The 23,483-nt window shown below is 44.8% G+C and overlaps 1 protein-coding gene across 4 annotated transcripts in view; it reads right to left on the reverse strand.

The window, feature by feature from the left end:
• Window positions 1-3,019: 3,019 nt before the first annotated feature.
• Window positions 3,020-23,483, reverse strand: part of LOC136625356 (transient receptor potential cation channel subfamily V member 3-like) — a 45,355-nt gene continuing 24,891 nt past the window's right edge. For 3 of the 4 annotated variants that reach the window (XM_066599478.1, XM_066599477.1, XM_066599480.1), the window contains 9 exons: window positions 17,809-17,964; window positions 17,164-17,262; window positions 16,879-16,952; window positions 14,548-14,713; window positions 10,117-10,183; window positions 7,686-7,957; window positions 6,283-6,395; window positions 6,119-6,198; window positions 3,020-4,082 (listed from right to left, as the gene is read on the reverse strand). In XM_066599478.1, the coding sequence (XP_066455575.1) occupies window positions 3,967-4,082; window positions 6,119-6,198; window positions 6,283-6,395; window positions 7,686-7,957; window positions 10,117-10,183; window positions 14,548-14,713; window positions 16,879-16,952; window positions 17,164-17,262; window positions 17,809-17,964 (1,143 nt within the window). In that variant the 3' untranslated portion in view covers window positions 3,020-3,966. Of the gene's footprint in view, window positions 4,083-6,065; window positions 6,199-6,282; window positions 6,396-7,685; window positions 7,958-10,116; window positions 10,184-14,547; window positions 14,714-16,878; window positions 16,953-17,163; window positions 17,263-17,808; window positions 17,965-23,483 lie in introns of all 4 variants that reach the window. The other variant, XM_066599479.1, reaches the window with a different exon arrangement.

A 23,483-nucleotide genomic window follows, 5' to 3' on the forward strand; every position in this document is an offset into this window, starting at 1 on the left:
GGAGGGCGGGGCCTATCTCGCCGGCCTGGCTGGAGGGGCGGAGCCTAATATGGCAGACGCATACTTGTATATAAGACACATGTAGCTGCAGTACAGGGTTATCCTGGTGAAAACACCTGTTTGGATAGACTGAGGATTTCCCATTAAGCCAAATGGCCTCACTGAGCTGTAAGAAATCCATGGAGGTGGATACCCATGGGGTAGCAGGCAGTGTGTTGCTGGCACTGTATGGGTGCAGCTGTGGTGTGCAGGATATGTGGATGTGTTGCTGGCACTGTATGGGTGCAGCTGTGGTGTGCAGGATATGTGGGTATGTTGCTGGCACTGTATGGGTGCAGCTGTGGTGTACAGGGTATGTGGGTATGTTGCTGGCACTGTATGGGTGCAGCTGTGGTGTACAGGGTATGTGGGTATGTTGCTGGCACTGTATGGGTGCAGCTGTGGTGTGCAGGATATGTGGGTATGTTGCTGGCACTGTATGGGTGCAGCTGTGGCGGGCAGGGTATGTGGCTATGTTGCTGGCACTGTATGGGTGCAGCTGTGGCGGGCAGGGTATGTGGGTATGCTGTAAGCAGGTATATATGGCCCCTGGGCTAGAGAGTCTCAACAGACTTCTGCAATTTGCAACACACATGCGGCAGTATATCTGCAGCACATACCGTGCGCATATACGGGTAGAGTATTAACTCTTCACAGGCGTACTGCAGGCCATATATGTGATTACAGTGCCATTATGTCCAGTGATCGCAGGTGACGTCCTCTCTGGATAGTTGGTTTAGTTCCTCATTACTTCTAGATCTGGCCCAGACCGCCTTTAGACAATCCCCCCTTCTATAGTACTTAAGATTGTAATAATGCCACCTGTGGTACCCCACACAGCAGTACTGTCCCCATTTTTGTGACTCCTGTAGGCCCCACACACTAAGTGCTGCTTATAATGACCCTCACACAGTAAAAGTAACCCCACCTGGCAATAGTGCCCTCCTTATCTCTCCACTCAGCAATAATACAGCCCCTTCTGTCCCCATTCACTAATAATGCCTCCATTTAGAAATAATTCCCCCGTTTGTGCCCTTTCAGAAATAATATCTCAGTTTGCCTCTTTTTTTAGTAATAATGCCCAATTAGCCCCCTTTTCAGAAATAATGTCTGTTTGCCTCCTTTTATTAATAATGCCCTCTTTCAGTAATAATCTCCCATTTGCCCCATTTTCAGTAATAAGGTGCAATTGGACCCCTTCTCACTAACGTTCTTGTTAGCCGTTTAGTTGTTCGCGACCCTAAAGGTGAGCTCCCTCCATGTTTGGTTTTGCACTGCTTCTTTCAGTTGTGTGATATCCATGCCAGTATCAGCTCTGGCAGTATCAGCCATCGTGTTCTTTGGCGGCCGGGTCGTCTTTTGCCGTTGATCTGTCCAAGCATTATAGATTTTTCGAGCGACTGTGCTCGCATTGCATGGCCAAAATCCGTGAGCCTGAGCCGGTCATCTTACCCTTCAGTGATATATCAGGTCTTATTGGACTTCTCTGTTTGTTACTCTTGCTGTCCAGGGTATACACAGCAGCGTTCGCCAGCACCGCAGCTCCAATGGGAGTGAAGCCGCCTATTACTCTTCCCATCCTGACCACTGAGGATGATGACCAGACTGCTGCACTTACAATAGACCAGAAGATCAGGGGATCGTAGGGATCCAGAGTGATGGACTTCCGCCAATCAACTATGGATGACCTGTTCTGAGGATAGATCACCAATAGCAAAAGACCTGTGCCCCTGCAGTGACCACTGCGGCTCACCTGCTGCCGCGTCTCCCAGCTCTTCTATGTACGGGCTGCCGCCCAGCTGGTGCATGCACAGAGTGGAGCCGACACGTCACCGGTGACTTTTCTGTGCGGGCCTCTGCGAGACACGCACAGAAATACAACATGCCGTGATATGTTTTCCACGTGTGTTTTCACGCAGACAAATCACGGCTGTGTGCATAGGGTTGCATTATGTAATGCAATCCTATAGCGGCGGGTACGGGCGGAAATTCTGCAGGAAATCCTGCCGCGAAATTTCCACCTGTCTGCAGGAGGCCTATGGGCTGGATGAGTATTTTCTATATGCGATAACGTGTTACCTGCAATGCAAAGTGTGCATTACGGCATGTGGGCGTCTCGAATCAGACTGATATTTTTCCTTATCTCCTCAACCCATTGTTTTCACCAAACAGCATAACGGCGGCCGCAGTGCACATCTTCAGCCAATCATCCCCATCATGTCACCTGGAAAATCAGGCTGACACATTTTCATTTCATCTCCCGGCAGATCGTATGGCTGTTTCACCACGTTATACTGTAGCTGGCCATTTATTTTTCCCACTGTCAATTATTTTCCTGGCTTTTTCCACTTGTTCCTTGTGTGTAAGTGACCCTGGGTCAGTAATTTCATTACCTCCTTTATTAATCCTTAATTAAGTCCCAGATTGCGTTCTTATTACACAAACTGCTGCTCTCTGTCAGTTGGGATGGCGGGATTATATTATGCTCACAATTTTGTTTGGTTTCATTAAAAAATTTTATTTACAGATACAGCAAAGTTTAACATGACTTTTAACACATAATAACTTTTTTGTGCCACAGTTTGTTTACCCGTTATGATTTGTGGAGGTCCGGCTGCTAGGACCCCCACCGATCCCAAGAAATAATCTCTATTTGTATGGCGCCAACTTATTCCGCAGCGCTTTGATGCATGCGGGAGCTCAATCAGGGCGGGGTGGTACAGGAGATGTGGGGGCAAGAGTGTACAGGAGAGTGGGGAATAAATTGGGATCTGGTTGGTCCACGAGGGAATGGAGTGGAAGTTGTGTAGGCACGGTACTGCTCTATTCATTTCAATGGCAGTGCCAGAGATTATTACTTTCAAGCACTTCAGCAATCTCCGGCGCTGTAAGTGAAGTGAATGGAGCGGTGGCACACCCTGTGCGACCTCTGCTCCATTCAATCGGGGAACAACAAGATCCCTGTTCACTCGATTGGTGGGATTTCCAACAGTTGGCCCCCTTCCAATCATAAAGGCATTCCCAATGTGGGTGGGGGATAACTTTATAACTTGCTAAAGCCCCTTTAAGAGCTCTGATAGACATAGATTACATATTTTAAAAGATAAGGATATTTAGAGTAGGTTTGTAATTGTAAACTGACCGCAAGCTCACCAATTGGGCCAGGGACATTGGAACCGGCTGCTGCTTCCATGTCTGGTCTACTCACATCATCTCTAGATATTCATGAAGTCATACCAGTAATATATTGTATGGTGGGGTCAGAAGGGACAGCAGTGAAGAGAGAGTGTCACATAGTGATGCTTCAACAGTTCTTTACTGAAGAACCTTTCTAGTAACAGGTGACTGCAGTCTGGTGGACACAGCACATGGCAATGGCATTCAATACTGGTTCTCTCTATTCAGTCTCTAGCAATCTCGCTCCCCAGGCATTACTCATCCAGTGGATCTCAGGCTCGCTCTCGTAACAGCTGAGCACTTGTTAGGGGTATCTCCAGTATGCCAGCTTGTCTGCTTACACAGGTTCTCTTTGGAACGTCCTCCACAGCAATGGTTTTCTAAGCACAATTCAGCTCTTCCGCAACTCAAGCACAACTGTCTTAGAGACACGCTTCATCATCACATGGGGTCCCGCTAGTTAAGGCTCCATTTTCATACCCCCAACATACATAGCGGTCCTGCCATGCTCTGTTTGCTTGCTATTACATTTTGTTAACTCATATTTATTAAATTAAGTATAAAACACAACTTTAAATGGCTTTGATGAATTTGTAATCAACGATACACAATCCCTTCAGTTTTAGGGGATTGACAAAGGCTTAATCTACCTGTGCAAACCCTGACAGCATGACAGAAATTATGTCTATGCGTGGTGATGTGATGAACCAGCTCCACATATTTATCCCATCTGTTGGTCACAGACATCTATTAAAATGCTGTTTCCATGAATGCGTCCTCTTCATTTTTCATCTGGATTGTAGTATGTTCTTTTCGTTTTGATAAATCCGTATCATCAATGGTGCTTACACTGGAGCAGACTGATTCTTCATTCATAACAAAAAACAAACAATTGATTATTAGGCAATTATTTTTATGGTGGGCCACCAAAAATACAAGATTAAAGCGACCAAGGCACAAAGTTGATATGTAAGTCAGTACCTACAAGGGTCGCTTACCTGCTATTTATTTTCCTCCGATCATGCTCCTTTTTAGCTCAGCTCTATTAGGATAGAGCTGTGATTTGTGACTATAGTTTAGCTACGGTGCCTAAACTGAAATAGTCCACGACACACCCCCTGTTTGATCATTGGTTCAGGCTGCAGAGAAGACCAGCTGAACCAATGATGAGACAGAAGGTATGTCCTAGGCTACTTTAGATTGAACACTGTAGCTATAGTCACAGTTCATAGCTCTGTCCTAAAAGAGATGAACTAATTAGCAGCCAAAAAGTAAGATCTGAGGAAAGTAAATAGGTGATCAATTCCTGTAGGTACTGACTTACATATCAATCTTGAGCATCATGCTTCAAGGGGCGCTTTAAAGCTAAATAAATATCTCATAGTAATACTTTTGGTATAAGTTTTCACTCTGATATGTTTTTCCCGGTCAGCGAGGAAAACCAACTGCGATAAAGCATGCTGTGATTAAACCCCTGACACCATGTAAAATGTAACTAAATGTCAAGAAAAAAAAGAATGCAATGATTTGGAAATCTCATCACCACATTTTATTCATAGTAGAACATAGAACACATATCAGAAGGTGAAAATGAGATTTTTTTATTTCATGTTTAAAAAAAGAACTCCTTTACAAATTGATGGCAGCCACACATCTCACAAAGGTTGAGACAGTTATTCTACAAGAGGCTGGAAAAGTAAGTGGTACTAATGAAAAACAGCTGGAGAGCCAATTTCCTACTAAGTTCCATGGCTGTGTATGAAAAGAGCATGTTAGAGAGGCTGAGTCTCTCAGAAGAAAAGATGGTCAGAGGTTCACCAATCTGTGGAAAACTGCATCTACAATTTCAGAAATATGTTCCTCAAAATAAAATTGTGACGATTTTGACTATCCCACCATCTACATTTCACAATATTATCAAAAGATCCACAGGATGTGGAGAGAATCATGTGCACAGGCCAAGATGATCAATATAGGATACTCAACATCTAGGGGCCCTCAGGCATCACTGCATTAACCGGCATGATTCTGTAATGCAAATCACTGCATGGGCTCAGGAATACTCCCAGAAATCAAAGTCTGTAAACATCAATCACCGTGCAAACCATAGATGCAAGTTAAGGCCTCGGTCAGACGGGAGTTTTTTCGCGCGATTTGCGCAAGCGCATGCGTCCGGCGATTTTATAGAACCATTGCTTTGCAATGGTATCGGACACATGAGCACTTTTTATGCGCTCGTCCGATTAATTATAGAACAGAAATCGCAGATCGCACCTATCTGCGATCTGCAATTCCTGTTCTTCTCTATATGCGCTCAATGGGGCTGGCGGCAGCAGCGCCGACCCCATTGAGAACATATCCTAGACAAAGCATTCTCCTCTGCCACAGCTGTAACAGCTGTGGCAGAGAAGAATGATGTTTGCCCATTGAATTCAATGGAGCCGGCAATACATCGCGTAGCTCCGCCCCCGTCACATGTGCCGATTCCAGCCAATCAGGAGGCTGGAACCGGCACACGTCATGGGGCGGAGCTACGCGATGACGCGTACAAGGGGCGGAGCCAAAACGCCGATGCTGCCGAGCGGAGCCGAAGGGAGAAGACCCATCTGCGCAAGCGCGCCTAAAAAAGCAAGAAGACACCGAAATTAGACGGAACCATGGCGACGGGGACGCCAGCAACGGAGCAGGTAAGTGAATAACTTCTGTATGGCTCATATTTAATGCACGATGTATATTACAAAGTGCATTAATATGGCCATACAGAAGTGTATAACCCCACTTGATTTCGCGAGACAACCCCTTTAATTAACTGCCACATAACTGAAGTTGGAGTTGTCAGCCACACTGACCCATAACTATGCCAGCGACAGCGTCACAATAAGAGTTACGCCAGTTGACCAACCGTTTGACTGTGAGACATTATCATCTTCATATGCACAGGTGACCTCATTGTGCCATTCCGTCCATTTCACTTTGTTAATTCTGTAGATAATGAAAAGATGTATTATTTATATATAGATTCATTTATGTTACATTTGTATTAGATTCCATCACAATTTGCATTACCTTATACATTGCCTGATGTCATTTTCAGAGAATTTGCACTTCTCTTCAAGCTTGAAGATATCGCTAAAATATATTGGTAAGATTTTTTCAAACTCCAATATAGTTCTTGCTCTCTGGGAGAAAAAGAAAATTAGTGAATTATACTTTGTATACTTTATACTGTCAGGCTATACACTCAGGACATTATGTCTGGCGGTGCCATACAATGACATCAGTCACCACCAGTAGCAAAGTTTAACCCTTTCCCATCCAATTTGCATCCTGGTTTGCCTAGGGGGGCTTACTCTTTTTCTGCTGTTATACAACGGCGCTATCTGCTGGCTAAAGCCAGTGCTGCATGAGATGACACGTTGGATAGGCTTTGACAGCAGAGAGGCTGGCAATATACAGTAAGAGAGCCCCGATGGACGTCTACCAACATCAGAGCTGTACAGCCTTAAATCATAATGTCTTCAGAGGTGAGACAGTGGATTGGAAAGGGTTAACTCAACTGTGATAATTTTCTCATCTTGAGGGCTTATTCATACGAGTGTATATCGGCCGCCGTTTTACGCTACCATCTGATGCATTGGATTCCAATGCATCAGATCACACAAGCATATTCCTGTGCGTAAAAGCACCCTGCCGGCAAATATAGCGCCGGGCAGCAAAGATAGTCCTGGCACTATCTTTGTGCCGGGAATACGTCGACCGCTGCATAGGCTCCTATGGGAGCCAATGATAGCAGTCAGAAAAGGGAGGTGGGTGGGAGGGAGCAGTGTGACTGCTAAACTCCCTCCCTCTTCTCCCCTCTGGCTGTTTGCAATGGGAGGGGGGCGGATCTAAGCTCCGTCCCCTCCCATTGCTGGCTGTAGCAAGGGGTGAGGAGGGGGGGTGTGATTAGCTCCACTCCCATTGCACACAGCTGGAGGGAAGGAGAAAGGAGGTGAGCCGGCAAAGGGGAGGCAACGGCATTGCGGCCTTGGCGTATATGTGCCAGGGCTGAGCTGTCTGAGCGGGCACACAAACATTAGATTTGTGCAACCGTTCACGCGTTTTTACAACGCTGGCGGGCGCACGTAAAAACGCCTACGCTCGTGGGAAAGAGCCCTGAGTCATTGAAAAAAATTTGCTCTCTTAACACAACTAAGGAAATTGAAAAGCTATTGAAGGGAAATTAACTGTGGCACAAAATATTTTTAAGTACATTAGGAGTCAAGTTAAACTTCAGTAAATCTGTATATGCCTATGCAAATTTTGGGAACCTACAACAAATCCACCATGTTTAAACATCAGGTAAAGATTGCAACTGACCTTAATTGAAAATATCCTATCTGCATATTTGATAACTGCACTCACAACATGATCCCATTTAATAATTGTTTTATACTATCATGACTATGACATTTACACTATATACACACCTGAAGCTTCCAGATGTTTTCGCTTTCCTTTGAAATTTTATCCACAGTTTCACTCATTAGCGCAATTAACATATTAAGAAGAAGCACAAATGTCAATATGACATAAATGATCAGAAGAAGCAGAAACAGGATGGGATACTTTGAGTGCTGCTGTATCTCCAAGTCTCCTAGTCCGATGGTAAGCTTAAATAATTCCACGGTAGCCGTCCTAAAGCTGTTATAAGAACCGCACTGCTCACTCTCAGCGCAAGGCTCAATTAGTGAAGCCAGAGCTGTGGAAAGAAAGGAGAAAAAAGGCTTTACTTTACACGTATCGGCAGATTGTACTGATTTACTGTTTTTACAGACATTTACAACAAAGGTCCCTTCTTGCGGGTGATTGTCATGCGCTAATGTGTTTGGCAGTTGTCCCAGATACAATCACTTCTGTGCCTTTACACTCAGTGAATGGTTGTGGATCATGCCGAGGATCTGGATAGAATATGCCGCGATTTGTTTCCCGCATTGTGGTGCCATGCGGGAAAACATCGCTCATGCGTATGACCCCATTCAAAAGAATAGGGCTCATATTCGTGCAAGATTTGTGCATCTCGATTTTATCGCCCGTGTGAAGCCGGCCTTAGGGTGGGTTCACACACGGCAGATTTGCCACGGAAATTCCATGTAGATGCAAATCTGCCAGTGGCTGCTAATCCCAGGATTAGCCAGCCATGTGGACGAGATTCGTCAAAAATTTTGCCCACACGGGACGGCCAATCTGTCACGTCAAAGCCGGCATGAGCCGGTGCTGCGGCGCAGATTCCCTGGCTGCAGCATGTCTTTTTTTTTTCATTGCGGCCGCGCTCCTCTCTGCCGTCCGCAGCGGAAAAGAATGCGGCTAAGTGCCGCGGCAAAACCACGAGATTTCCATCGGGATTCCGCCCTGTGTGAACCCAACCTTAAAAGAGGCAAAAACTGAAAAAAACGGGTCATGCTGAAATTTTAAAAACCGTCTATGAAAAATACAGCCATGTAAATAGATACATAGATTTACATTAGATCCATATTATGGTTTGCAAAACATAGACCAAATACGGAGGTAAAACACGCTCATCTGAAAGCGCCCTTTGTGCCAATAATGGACTCTTTTCAAAACATTTTTTTTTTGTTTCATTGCATCTAAATGCAGAATTAAAGAAAGCTGTCATGGAAACACAAACAAACAACATTGATAAGTTACCCCAATCCCTCTGCCCTTTCTTCTTAGTAACCTACAGATATCAGGGTGTAGATTAAAATGGTTTTGAGATTTTAGCATCAATGACCAATCCTCAGGATAGGTCATCAACAGGTGATTGGCGGTGGTCCGCCGCTTAAGATCCACGCCGATAAGCTGTTTCCCTGAGCTGCTGTGTGGATAGAGCTGCAAGCAGATAGCTGTCAATGCAGAGGCCTAGGTTAGTATTGCAGGCGCAACTCCCATGAACCCCCTTGAATTCAATGGGAGCTGAGGAACTGGAGCAATAATAAAGTGCTGAAATATATATATGACTGAATTATCACATTAAAGGGGTTGTCCCGCGCCGAAACGGTTTTTGTTTTTTTTCAATAGCCCCCCCGTTCGGTGCGAAACAAACCCGATGCAGGGATAAAAAAAACAAAACAGATAGTACTTACCCGAATCCCTGCGGTCCGGCGTCTTCATACTTACCTTGTGAAGATGGCCGCCGGGATCTTCACCCTCGGTGGACCGCAGGGCTTCTGTGCGGTCCATTGCCGATTCCAGCCTCCTGATTGGCTGGAATCGGCACACGTGACGGGGCGGAGCTACGAGGAGCAGCTCTCCGGCACGAGCGGCCCCATTCAGCAAAGGAGAGGACCGGACTGCGCAAGCGCGTCTAATCGGGCGATTAGACGCTGAAAATTAGACGGCACCATGGAGACAGGGACGCCAGCAACGGAGCAGGTAAGTGAATAACTTCTGTATGCCTCATAATTAATGCACAATGTACATTACAAAGTGCATTAATATGGCCATACAGTTTATTTGTAGTCTGTAACCAGGCATACATACAGGATTGTATAGCAACTACAGACACATAATGGGTAGGATCATTTTTACTAAAGTTGCTCCATTTTTATTTTAGATGTGTTGGGCCAACACAAAATATAGATTGAAAGTGTGTACATGTCTTTTAAATGTCCATGCTACGTGACTACTGTAGCTGTATAAAAGCTCATTATAATTCGTGTAGACAGAAATCTAGGTGACTGTCTGGAGTTGCACAACACAAGTTACTTTGTATCACTGGACAAGCCTGATGCTTTTGAAACAATTTGGCAAATTATTTGATCTTATGCCTATGTATATTACAAAGCCACATAATAAAAGTAGTCATTTAACCTAGTTTTCTCATGTACTAATGTGCAGAAAAGACATTGAGCTGCTTACCTACACCAAATCCTAATAGGAAGAGAATATACACTAATAGAAACTTCAAGACATCGTTCAAAATGACCTGGAAAATAAATATATTTTGTTTGATAAACACAGTCATATTTGTATCTATTTTACAGTATGTCATCAGAAACATTGACCAAAGGGTTGGCCACAGTGCTTCTTACTCTCTGATCTGTTGGTAGGATAGTTGTCAGGGAATGATTTGGGTGGAATCAACCAACAATGTAATATGAGCCATCAGGAAGTGTTCTATTGTCTGCCTTTGTGGGAAACAAGTCTGAGACATATTTGATCATATCTGATGCTTTGTTCCACTAGTAGATAATCCTTGCTAGAAGACAGGATTATCCAGTTTGTGCTAGGGGCCACTCTGTACTTATTGCATCCCTGATAAATGTGATAAAGAATTGTCCCTCGATATGTCCCATCTATTAACCCTTTCCAATCCAATTTGTATCTTGGTTTTCCTAGGGGGCTTACTCTTTTTTCTGCCGTTATGCAACGGCGCTATATGCTGGCTAAAGCCAGTACTGCACGAGGTGACACGTTGGATAGGCTCCGGCAGCAAAGAGGCTGGCAATATACAGTAAGAGAACCCCGGCGGACGTCTTCCAACATTGGAGCTGTACAGCCTTAAATCATAATGTCTTCAGAGGTCAGACAGTGGATTGGAAAGGGTTAACTGCTATCTTATTGCAGAAGATGCTGCCAGCTGAATCATGTTGAAGAAAAAACAACATTGCTTCCAAGATGAAATCCTATTGTCTAGACATGTATTAACTGCGGCAGAAGTTATGTAGGAAATGATGAACAGGTCTTGCCTGTTGTTGCACAAGTGTGACTTGTTTGGCATATAGATATGTGTTCCTGTAGGTCTTTTAAGCATTTTTGACAACAAAAGAAGCGCTGTGTCCAGCTTTATTCTCACCCTTAGGGTTTATTTACACGAGCGCATATCGGCCGGCGTTTTCACGGTTAGCTGATATATTCTTCCATCTGAGCAGTTCCCCCCTTTCCTCCCCCTCATCGGCTCTCTGCATCTCTCTTCCACTCCGGCGTTTGCAATGGGAGGAGTCAGGATGGGGTGGAGCTAAGCTCTGCTCTGTCCCGCCCACTCACATTGCTGGCTGCGGACAAGTGGCGGGATCGAAGCTCCACCCTCTGTCCCACCCACTCCCATTGCAAACAGCTGGAGGGGAGGAGAGAGGCAGAGATCCGGTAAGGGGGAGGGAAGGGGGGGGACTGCTCAGAGGGAAGCGTATATCGGTCGGCTGTGAAAGTGCTGGCCAATATATGCTCGTGTAAATAAGCCCATAATAATATCAGATCTATGGATTAGCCGCCTAAAGTGGTTGAACTGTAGGTCGCTGTCCAAGCCCTTGAAACATTACTCAGTGTCACATTCGCCCTGAGCGTAAGACACACCCCATCCAGGACGAACGCAAATGGAAGACTGGTCATTACATCATGTCCGGGTAGGCCATGGAAACAATGACCTACACGGACTCAACACGAACTAGGACTGGAGGGAAAGGACTGGGAGAGGGGAACATGCATACACGCTGAACACCATAACAAACTGAACTGCCAACAGGACTTGCAAGCAGACATCTAACAATGAGTGACAAATACCAAAACACTCACCTAAAATATGAACATCAATAAGCGGATAGAATAGCTAATGTACATAAAAGGTATTGGTTCATATTTTGGTCAAGACACTTAAGCTCACAAGCCCACAACAAGGGCCCTTGTTGCCTTGTGAGTCCCTACTCTAACAAGACAACTCAAAGCAGAGGGAGTCCTGCCTGCAAGGAGGCCGATGGCCCCATCCAAACTGGAGACTAGGGGCCTGGCTTGATCTATATGGTATACAACACATATGCTGAACAGGACACAGTACACACAAACAGACAAGGGACATACACCTTGAATAGCGAACAACAAGTGTCCGATCCCACCCAGAACCCCATGCAAACAAGCAACACCACAGCAAAATATGCAAGACTCCAAAACCCAGGGTTCTGAGAGGGAATAAGGAAAATAGCAAAAGGAATAAATGACCAGCGCCCTCTAGGAAGAGGGGCTGGTGTTTATATGCAGCACACTGGTGGTGATTGGCTGGCTGGAGAACTCCACACCCAGTGTTTCTCAACTGCAGTTCTCAGGGACCCCTAGCAGGTCATGTTTTTAGGATTTCCACAGTATTGCACAGATGATATAATTATTGCCGGTGCCTCAGACATAGCCACAAGTCTTCTTAGGCTACCTGTCCACGGGCGTTGCAGTATCCCACGGCGGAGATCCGCCGCGGAATACCATCGCCTGGGAGCAGGAGCCGGCAGACAGATCTCCGCTGTCAGCCTATCTGACAGATAGGCTGACCGCGGAGAATCGCGGCAAATCACAGCATGCTGCAAATTGCCACCTGCGAGGGGAGAATTGCAATGATTCTCCGCTCGTGGACAGGGGGAAGCGCTCTCCATAGCAGCGCTATGAAGAGATTTCATTGGGTTCCCCGTGGCCGGATTATCGCAGCGGGGAACGCAATTCAAACCTACCTGTGGACAGGCAGCCTTACTATAGGATATCCTGAAAACATGACCTGTTGGGGATCCCGAGGACTGGATTTGAGAAACACTGTCCACACCCATCCAGCTCAATCATGCCACACCTGTGGAAGTGTGTTTCTGGAAACCCATAAAACTAGAGGTCCCAGCAGCACAACATGGCACTCTGGTTGTCAAGCGTATCTGTAAACAGCATTGTTTTTGAATTTCTGCTCCTCGTTAGGGAAGAATTCTAGGTTTCTCTGTTTGGCCGTGTGAACAATTTCATGAAGGGCACTGATTTCTGAAAGCCTACTTTCTTGAAAAGTTTAACATTTTGAATCATTTTGCAAAGAACATTGCAACATTATTAAGTAAATTGCAAACCAGTCATATGTATAATTCTATAATTCCTTGCTAGAGATATTTGCTATTAATTAGAGCTGAGCGAGTATACTCGCTAAGGCACATTACTCGAGCGAGTAGTGCCTTAGCTGAGTATCTCCCTGCTCGTCTCTAAAGATTCAGGGGCCGGCGCTGGTGACAGGTGAGTTGCGGGGGGCAAGGGGGGGAAGGGAGAGAGAGATCTCCCCTCCGTTCCTCCCCTCTCTCCGCCGCCGCTCCCCGCCCCCCGAATCTTTAGAGACAAGCGGGGAGATACTTGGCTAAGGCACTACTCGCTCGAATAATGTGCCTTAGCGAGTATACTCTCTCATCTCTACTATTAATTCCTTGATAGAGATATTTGCTATTAATTTCTTGATAGAGATATTTGCTATTCGACTAACTCCAGTTGACTAGAAGTTCAGTGTGCGCTATTTCAACATTTTTTATACATATACTTTTTAATTGGAAGTGTTCTTGTGAAATGAAGCATAACAGTTAACATGGAAAGTTGGTTCAAAGATTCTCACATCTCATCTCTATTCAGTATATTTCATTACTTTTTTACATAATGTTGTACATTAAAATATGTATAAACAGCAAAAGTTCTGGAGAACTTAAAGGGGTATTAAGGGACTTTTTTTGTTTGTCCTATTGGTAACTGACAGGTTATCAATAGATGATGGATGGGGACACCCTCCCCGCGCTTGGATTCCTGACGATCAGCTGATTCCTGGGGTGCCTGTCACTGTGGTCAGCGCAGGAAGCAGAAAGTGCTGACTATAGCACAACGGGCCGGTTGGTACTGCAGTGCAGCTCCCATTGAATTCAATAGGAACTGTGCCTGCAATACCAATCTGGGCCACTGTGCTATGGTCAGCACTTTCTGCTTCTTGCACTGGCTGCAGTGGCAGCGTCCCTGAGAATCAGCTCATTGGCGGGGTCCAAGCGCCAGGTCCCTGCCGGTCATTAATAGAAAAAAAAATCCCAGAATAACCCTTTAGAGGGGTTTTCCCATCTCAGCCAAATATGACCATGATGTTAACTCCACTGTATACACAGTTGATAAAAGAATGGAGGTAGCTGAGTGTGACTGGGCTGTGTCATTTCCGTGACTCCCATAGAAGTCAATGGCAGCTACCCAAACAACATAGCACAGTGAGCTACACTGTTTCCACAGCTCCCGAGTTACAGAAACAGCATAGCTCGCTGTACTATACTGTTTGCATAACTCCCATTGACTTCTATGGGGTTAAGGAAAGAGCATAGCAAAACCAACTTGACTGTTTCCATAAGTCCCAGACACTACATACAGCCAGGCCAGAGGCAGTAGGGCACATAACTCAAGATAGGTGTGAGTGCCAGATATAGGACCTGAACCTACCAGACGTTTATGACATATACACATGGATATGTTATAAAAATGGAGAGGGGATCACCCCTTTAAACTTTTCTTCATATTAGATAATTAATCAGTATTTGTATTTACCCTCTGAATCATAACACTGTAGATACCCAGGGACTGAAATCCTCTTGTGTAGAACAGCATGTTGGCCCATCCAAGTGCCATGGCGATGACAATGAAGATCAGATATTCTTGTACTCCACACATATAAGTTAATGTTGATAGGATGGCGAAAACAGCTTGTAGAAAGCTGATAAATAAATGTTCATGCATTAAGAGGGTGATTGTTTCAATAGATCGCTCATAACATTATACTGTATATACAGAAAGGCAAGAGAGATACAATTCATGGTTTTTCTGTAGCACTGACCCCCATTGACCATGAAATAGAATAAAGCCTTGGTATTCACCCGGCACCATGCCATACACTTCGTATTAGCTGTGCTGTGTACTGTACCTTAGTCTCATACACCAAACCTACCCTATAATTAAACAAAATAACTCAACAGTTTTGCATTTGCATTTCCTTCTGTGCAGACGGATAGTCTTTCATTTGACTTTCAGATGAACTTGTAGAGCTGCAGAAAATTCTAAAGGGGAATGTAAATTTGCAGTGGAATTTCTGTGCGGATCCTCCATAAGGAAATTCCTCTGCATTTACAGTAGCAACAAAGTGGATGAGATTTTGCTGTTACACAAGAGCGAGTATCACTGGCTCGCTTACAGAGGGAGCAGCAGGGGGCTGGGACGGCTGGAGGAGATTTCACTCCTCGCTCTCCCCTGCCCCTATTCATTCACTTTAAGCAACAGCCATTCAATACTGAACGGCTGCTGTGTACACAGAACGATCAGCACTCAGGATTTTAAGCAGTTTGAAATAATTTACCGTGCTGGATAAATAATGTAACATTTTATTGTATGGGTCGTTATGACGTGGTAATACCAATTATTTGTAGTTATTTTGTTCTTTAATTTTTTTGAATATTTAAAGCCTTGGGTAAGGGGAAAAAGCTCATCATTTCGTCCTGTGTTGCCAGTGCCTGAGATCACTGTATAAGCGCTAAGGCATGGCAGAGCAGTAGCTCTGCCATGCCTTATCACAGCGATCATCAGGGCTGTGGTGAAAGTCCCTCAGAGGGACACAAATGTTGTAAAAAAAACAAAGATTAAAAAAATGAATAAAAAAAAATGTAAAAGTAAAAAACCCATTTTTTTTAATGCTTTTTCTCAGATTAGCATAAAAAACGTAAAAAATAAATAAAACCCCACATATTTTGTAATATCGCGTCCGTAACAACGTGTACAATAAGTTGCACATGCTTTTGACTGTGCATGGAAAAAAGCGTTTAAAAAAACTCTAAAAAACTGAGGCAAAATGCTAATTTTTAGCATTTTGCCTCACAAAAACGCAATAAAAGTGATCAAAAAAGCCGTATGTACCCCAAAATGGTACCAATAAAAACTACAACTCATCTCGCAAGAAATAAGCCCACATAGAGCTCCGTACATCAAAAAATAAAAATGTTACAGGACTTTGAATGCAGCGATTTAGAAAAAAAAAAGATTTCCAAAAACAGGGTTTTTTATTGCAGAAAAGTGGAAAAACCTAAAAAAAATGTAAGAATTTTGGTATCGTTGTAACCGTACCGGCCCACAGAAAAAATGGATTGTCTCATTTATGCTGCATGATTAACGCTGTAAAAAAAAATTAAAAAAACCTATGGCAGAGTTGATGCGTTTTCTCTCCCTGCTATCATAAAAAAAAAAAAAAAGTTTTACAATATAGTCTATGTACCCAAAAATGATCCCGATAAAAACTACAGTTCGCCACGCAAAAAACAAGCCCTTACACGGCCGCGTCGACGGAAAAATAAAAAAGTTATGACTTTTGATAAATGGAAAAGAAAATCCGCCAAAAATTGTTGCGTCCTTAAGCTCAAAATAGGTCATGTTATGAAGGGGTTAATGTCCTTTTTCCTCAGAAGGAACAGCGCTCGCCCTAAACTGCTGGGGGGTTAAATACAGCTCAGAAGTTCTTGATTACACTCATAGGTGATCTAAGAGTGTTATATGGGACTTTTATGGCTCTTAGTGTTATGCACCAGTTTTAAGGGTATTGGTGAAGTTCTGGTTGCATTCAAACTCATTCAGACCGAACCAAACTTTTTGCCCAAATTCTGCAAATTGGCCAAACCAATCTTTTGAAAAGTTTACTCATCACTATTTGAAACATAATACTGTATTCCCTTTCTAGTGGGCATGTTTGAGAGTACAGTGCAGGGTGAACTGGTTCTTTGGAGTGGCATTCTGCTGAGTGGGATGCCAGTCTATATATTCCTACATGTGAAATATTAAATAGCATTAAGCGATTCTAAGGAATGTTTTTAGATATTTAAACACTGCAATAATACTTACAATAGCAGATGGAAATAGGCATCAGACACCACTGACTGGAGATCTGAAGGCTTCAACTGGAAGATTGCTACACCCTAGAAAAGAACTCTACTCAGTACCATATATGTAAAGCAACATTATAGTTCTTCTGATGATTGTGTCCTCTAAATAAGTTCTGTTCACACTACTGCAATGCACTTTGTCGTGTCCCTTGTCAAGAGTTGATCTCTAGGGTCAGCTCATCTGTGTTTGGGAGCCACAATATAAATGCCAGAAAAGAACTGTTTGGTTGATAACATACTGTACCTCACGAATTATTAACGATGAGGCGAAAATCACAATAAACAAGTGCCCGAAGAGTTGAAAGATTCCACTTCTAGTAGATACGTTCAGTAGGATCAGACCCTGCAGCGAGAAAAGCATTATAATCTATATATATAAATGCGAAAGTCCTCACTGATTCACTCACTGACTCGCCACTAATTCTCCAACTTCCCAGTGTTGTACAAATATGAAATTTGGCACTGCCATTCTTTAGGTCCTAAACTGGAAAAGTAAAGGGATCACAACTTGATTATTTAATGCTAAGTGCAAAAGTAAGTGCACCCCTACGTAATGTACCTAATCTAATTCTCTAACTTCCTGGTGTCATACAAACTTGAAATTTGGCACAACCATTCTTTAGGTCCTAAATAGGAAAAGTTAAGGGAAGGGGACTGCTTGCAATCTGCTGTTATTGCAAGAACTCCAAAAATATAACCAGACAGGACCATCCCTTTAAGAGAAATGTAGCTGTGAACTGCAGTTCCTGTACCTTCCTTAAAACGTCTCATTCACATGGGAGTGTATATGCTCCATATTACATTCGTAATACGGAGTACTGAAACCCATTGATTTGCATTGGGGTATTCAGAGCAATGGTATAAAGAAATAGATTGAAGGTCACTGTACCTCATCTCCACGGGCTCGATAGTACAGAAGAGTAAAAATAACATTAAAAGCAAAGTAAAAAACAAAAGACATTAAAAACATGTATCTTGCGCTCTTGTTCCATTTCATCTGAAGAAGAGTGTGGAGAGGTTCTAAAGCCAACAGCTCATGGCGGTTCTAGGAGCAAAATAAGACAGAGGTTCATTTGCCAATATGTACAGATTACTTACATTAATGCAGATGGCTACGGTTATTTTAAAGGAGTTATTCCAAGATGGCATCCCCTGTTCATATGCTCTATTAGGGCATCTGAATGTCATAGAGCAAGGTCCCCACTAGGAATCCCCCTCTACAACCCACACTGAATAAGAGTGGATCCCTTTGTGGCAGAACTTGTGCCATGTTGTTACTAGCGGGATGACCATTCATTAAATGGCGTCCGTAAGTCTATATTTTCCCTGCATCAGTAGAAATTGCTTGGATGGTTTCTTTTGGCAAAATCAGCTGATTACCTGGGGTGAAAGAATGGGACCCGGGGTAATAAGTATTTCATCTATGGCCCTGCATTCAGCGAGGGATTCTACATCTGGGCGCAACCCCTTTAAGTCACATTCTTAAAGCACAATTTTATCAAGAATAGTGTATCACACCAGTGATTTAAGATTCACTAACATAAACAACTACACTATAAAGGTAGCTTTACATGGAATGACTAATTGCTTGAAAGAGCTAATTCAAACAATGGTGGTTCAGGGTATAAACATGGCCACTAACAGGGAGCCGAGCAATAACTCGTTAGTCTTTTCCTTTTAGCTTACCGAAAAAAATAGTCTCTGATTGCTGAAAAGTCATCTGGTGTAAAGTCACAGTCATTCATATTTGAACGACTTGCGAATAAATTTGCCTGGAGATGCCCTATAAGAACAATATCTCGACAAATTACTTCAGTGCTTTGTGTAAAAGAAAACGAATGACTGTCGTTCATATGCTACAATCTGAACGATAGTTGCTCCATGTAAAGATAGCTTTACAAAGTCTCATCTGTGAGAAGTACTGGGTCTTGTGGATGTAAATAAGATTGTTCTAAGTTAGTGACAGCTAGAAGAGATCTTGAAGCTGGTGAGGATTTAAAACATAAAAGGTTTTTATATACTACACACCCTCTATCATTTGTCCATATTCGATGCAGATTTGTGACTAACCCTGAACCCAAAAATGGACCTAGATTATCTTTAAAGGGGCTTTCTTATTTTTTACTATTGATAACCCATCCCGTGGATAGGTCATCAATAGCAGATTGGCGGGAGTCTGCTGATCAGCTGATTTATTTGGCTCACTGTCGGTGTTGTGTGACTCGACATCTGGTTTGAGCAAAACTGTCTATTACACTTCCAGTCCTGACCACCAATATGGACATCTGGTCCCATTGTTCGGGGCCAGAAGCATAATAGATGACTTCAGGGGCGTAACTAAAGGCTCAGGGGCACTGATGCAAAAGGTGAGCTGGGCCCTCCCTCTATCTGTATCTGTACCCGTACCCATACCTAAACGATGCTGCCCAGAGGCATAACTTGAAGCTTCTGAGCCCCAATGCAAAACCTGTAACAGGGCCCCCAACTTTAATACTTTATTCACAGTACTGGGCTCCCTATATGGAGAAGAGAGGCCTTATGGGCCCCCTAACGCTCCTGGGCCCGGGTGCAACCGCATCCCCTGCACCCCCTATAGTTACGCCCCTGGATGACTTTCCTCCTATTGATTTAGATGGGAATGAAACTGTCTATTACAATTCCGACTCCAACCCAGATGATGACGTCTGGCTCGGCTGCACTGAAAACAGGCCAGAGGATCAGATGATCGCTGGGGATCCCAAGTGGTGGATTGGTCATCAATAGTAAACAGTGAGAAAACCCCTTTAAAGGTGTTCTCCAGTTTAGAGAATCCATTTTATCTACTCTATTAGAAAATTCTGAGTTAATAAAGGAGAGTCCTCTGTCCAGGATTATCATCTCTTGGCCAATAAGAAGAAGACTTACAAAGAGCATTTCTTGCTATGGAGGAATTGTCAGTTCCTGCATAACACACATAGCTCATAGATTTGAATGGGTAATTCATTTTTTAGTGGTGGAGCTGTAGGGAAATGAAACACTTCCTTGCAAGGTTTCCCCACAGATTACAGCTGATCACTGGGGATCCCATCAATTAGACCTTTTGCAACGTGGTTATTCTTAACCCCTTAACGACCAGCCCATAGTGTTTTTACGTCCTCCCGAAGTGGGCTCTATTCTCTGAGGACGTAAAAACATGCTTCCTGCAGAGAATAGTGCCCCTCGGGCTGTGGACGTGATAGCTCCATGCTGTCGGTGTCCGCAGGTAGCTGACAGCATGGAGCTGTCATCCCGGGCTGTTCGGAGCCCCCCCCGGCATTGCGATCGGCGCTATGCAATGGATAGCGCCGATCGCAAAAAAAGTAAATAAAAGTACATAAAAGTTAAAGATTCAGCTGCTCTGATGGATCGGATCCATCGGAGCAGCTGAAATTACTCACCCAGGTCTGGCACGCTGCTCCCCGCTCTCCTGCCGCTCCGGGGCGCATATTAACACATTCTGCCGCAGTTCTCCAGCGCGGCCGATTCACCCAATCAGCTGGCTGGAATCGGCACATGTGACTACACAGCGTGCACGCGGATTGCCTGCAGCAGCCGTGTGCACTACACAGTACAGTTAAGCAGCCGTGTACTACACACTACACTTAAGCAGCACGGGGTTAGGGTTTAGGGTTAGGTTTAGGGTTAGGTTTACGGTTAGGTTTAGGGTTAGTGGTTAGGGTTGGGGTTAGGGTTAAGCTTTAGGGTTAAGGTTTAGGATTAGTGTTTAGGGTTAGGTTTAGGGTTGGGGTTAGGGTTAGGTTTAGTTAACCCTAACCCTAAACCTAACCCTAAACCTAACCCCGTGCTGCTTAAGTGGAGTGTGTAGTACACGGCTGCTTAACTGTACTGTGTAGTGCACACGGCTGCTGCAGGCAATCCGCGTGCACGCTGTGTAGTCACATGTGCCGATTCCAGCCAGCTGATTGGGTGAATCGGCCGCGCTGGAGAACTGCGGCAGAATGTGTTAATATGCCTCCGGGGCCCGAAGCCGGTCTTCTGCGCATGCGCGCCAGGCGGCATTACGTCAGCCGCATGCGCAGAAGGCCCGGCGGCGCGGGAGATTTAAAATCTCCTGGCTCCCGGCTCCTGTAGGTAGCCGGGAGGCAGGAGATGTCAGCGGGGACTGCGGTGAGCGGTCCCCGGTACCGCGATCGCCGTTATCCAATGGTTAGCGGCGATCGCGAAAAAGTTAAAAAAAAGTTTTAAAAAAGTCAGTTTCACCTCCCCTCACGGATCGGATCCATGAGGGGAGGTGAAAATACTCACCCCCAGTCCTCAGCGGTGTCCCGATGTCCCGGGACCCGAATCCCCGTCTGCGCATGCGCGCCCGATGATTGACATCGGGCGCGTGAACAGACGGGCTCGAGCCCCGGGAAATTTAAAATCCCTCTGCTTCTGGCTGCCATGTGTAGCTAGGAGCAGAGAGATTGTACCGGGGACATGATCACTGTCATCCAATGGATGACAGTGATCATGTAAAGTGAGAAAAAAGTGTAAAAAAGTTTAAAAAAAAAAAAGTAAAAAAAAGTTTTTAAAAGTTTAAAAAGCGTACGTTTCATCTCCCCTCATGGATCATATCCGTGAGGGAGGATGAAAGTACGTACCTAAGGCCCCCAGATTTATCCGCGGACCTTACCACAGCTTCTGCACACGCGCCCGTCGCCAAAATGGCGGGCGCATGCGCAAAAGCTGTGGATTGCCGGGATAATTTAAATTCTCCCTGCTCCTGGCTACAAAACGTAGCCAAGAGCATGGAGATTTAATGGGGGTCCGCGGTGAGCGGTTCCTGGTCACGTGTTCGCCGTTATCCAATAATGGCGATCACGTAAAAGTTTAAAAAAAAATTTGAAGTTTCATCTCCCCTCACTGATGCGATCGGTGAGAGGAGATGAATCTTTTTACCGGAGGCCTGCGTATTTGAATCCCGACGCGATCTTCCTCCGTGGACCTTCCAGGATTCTGCACATGCGATTGCCGGCAAAAAGCCGGACACATGCGCAGGAGTCAGGGAGCCCAGGAAACTTAAAATCTCCTTGCTCCCAGCGACCAACGGTCACAGAGAGCCTGGAGCAGTGACGGGTAGGGGCCTCGTTGAGCGGTCCCCGGTCACGTGATAAAAAGGTAGCGATCTACCTTAGGCCGGTCTCACATGACCGGATAGGAATTACGGATTCCACATGCATCTGATCAGCGGTAATACGCAGATCAATCGCATTGGATTACATAATTCCGCTCACATTAGCGGGTTGGAATTGTGTAATCCACTCGCAGAAAAGAGAACGCAGCAGGTTCTATTTTACTGCGGATATCGGCAGCATAGAGCCCATTGTGCTCCATGGTCGCGGATATACCCGCAGTCCATACGCAACTACATTGTATACGGGCTGCGGGTACCCGCGTCATCACTAAGTGAGGGTGCGGGAAATACAAACAAAGGTGTACTGTGCATGACCGCCTGTGTGAGTACGCAGTTATGCGCAGTACATTACGCAGCCGTACGCAGGGTCACAGCCGGGCTCACAGATGGGATCCGCTGTGGGCCTCCGCAAGTGGATTCCGCCTGCACCCGCGTGAGCCCGGCGTTATTCAGACCGCTACCTGTGATACGTATTTTACAAGAAGCCCCGGGAACGCTCGCTTTCCTGCAGTTCCAGGAGCACCTTGTTGAGCGCCTTCTGTGTGAGACCGCCGCACCTCATCAAGCTTACAGAGACTCACGGAACGCCACTTTTTACACCCCATACCCGCCACTGAGGTCATGAAATACCCCCAAAAAGCATGAGAGGAGGGGGGGGGGATACCCGGTTTTATTGCCCCATGGGCCCATTCAACCAGCCTCCGTAATTACCCCTGTCTTCGGAAATACTACACAGTTCACATTTTTACTTTTATCTAAGATTTGCGAACGCCAAAAAGGGCGCGGAGGGGGAGGGGGGGAATTTTTAGGGAGTCAATCTTTATTCTGTACAAATAAGCAATGGGGCCTGGAATTTATTCAGTTGTGCCCTAAAATCCAACAGGTGTTCCGTCCTTTATAGGCCTTGCCATGCGTCCTGTAAGTAGATTAGGGCCACAATGGGTATGTTTCTGAACTCGGGACAAACGGGGGTATCCATTTTGGGGTGAACGTCTTCATTCCTATGTGCACTGTACAAAAAAACTGTTTTTAAATTGAAAAAATTGCCAAAAAAATTGAAAATCGTAACTTTTTCCTTCTGCTTTGCTTAGATTCATTCAAATACTGTGGGGTCAAAATACGCAGTACACCCCTAGATGAATTCGTTAAGGGGTCTAGTTTTCAAAATGGGGTCATTTGAGGGGGTTCTTTATAGTTTTGGCCGCTCAATGGCTCTATAAGTGGGCAATGGGGCCTGGAATTTATTCAGTGGTAACCTGAAATCCAACGGGTATTCCTTTCATTGTAGGCCTAGCCATGTGTCCTGTAAGTCTATTAGGGCCACAATGGGTATGTTTCTGAACACGGGACAAACAGGGGTATCCATTTTGGGGTGAAAGCCTTCATTTATATGTGGGCTGTACAAAAAA

This window comes from Eleutherodactylus coqui, chromosome 4 (genome assembly GCF_035609145.1).
Source record: "Eleutherodactylus coqui strain aEleCoq1 chromosome 4, aEleCoq1.hap1, whole genome shotgun sequence".
Lineage (NCBI taxonomy): Eukaryota > Metazoa > Chordata > Amphibia > Anura > Eleutherodactylidae > Eleutherodactylus > Eleutherodactylus coqui.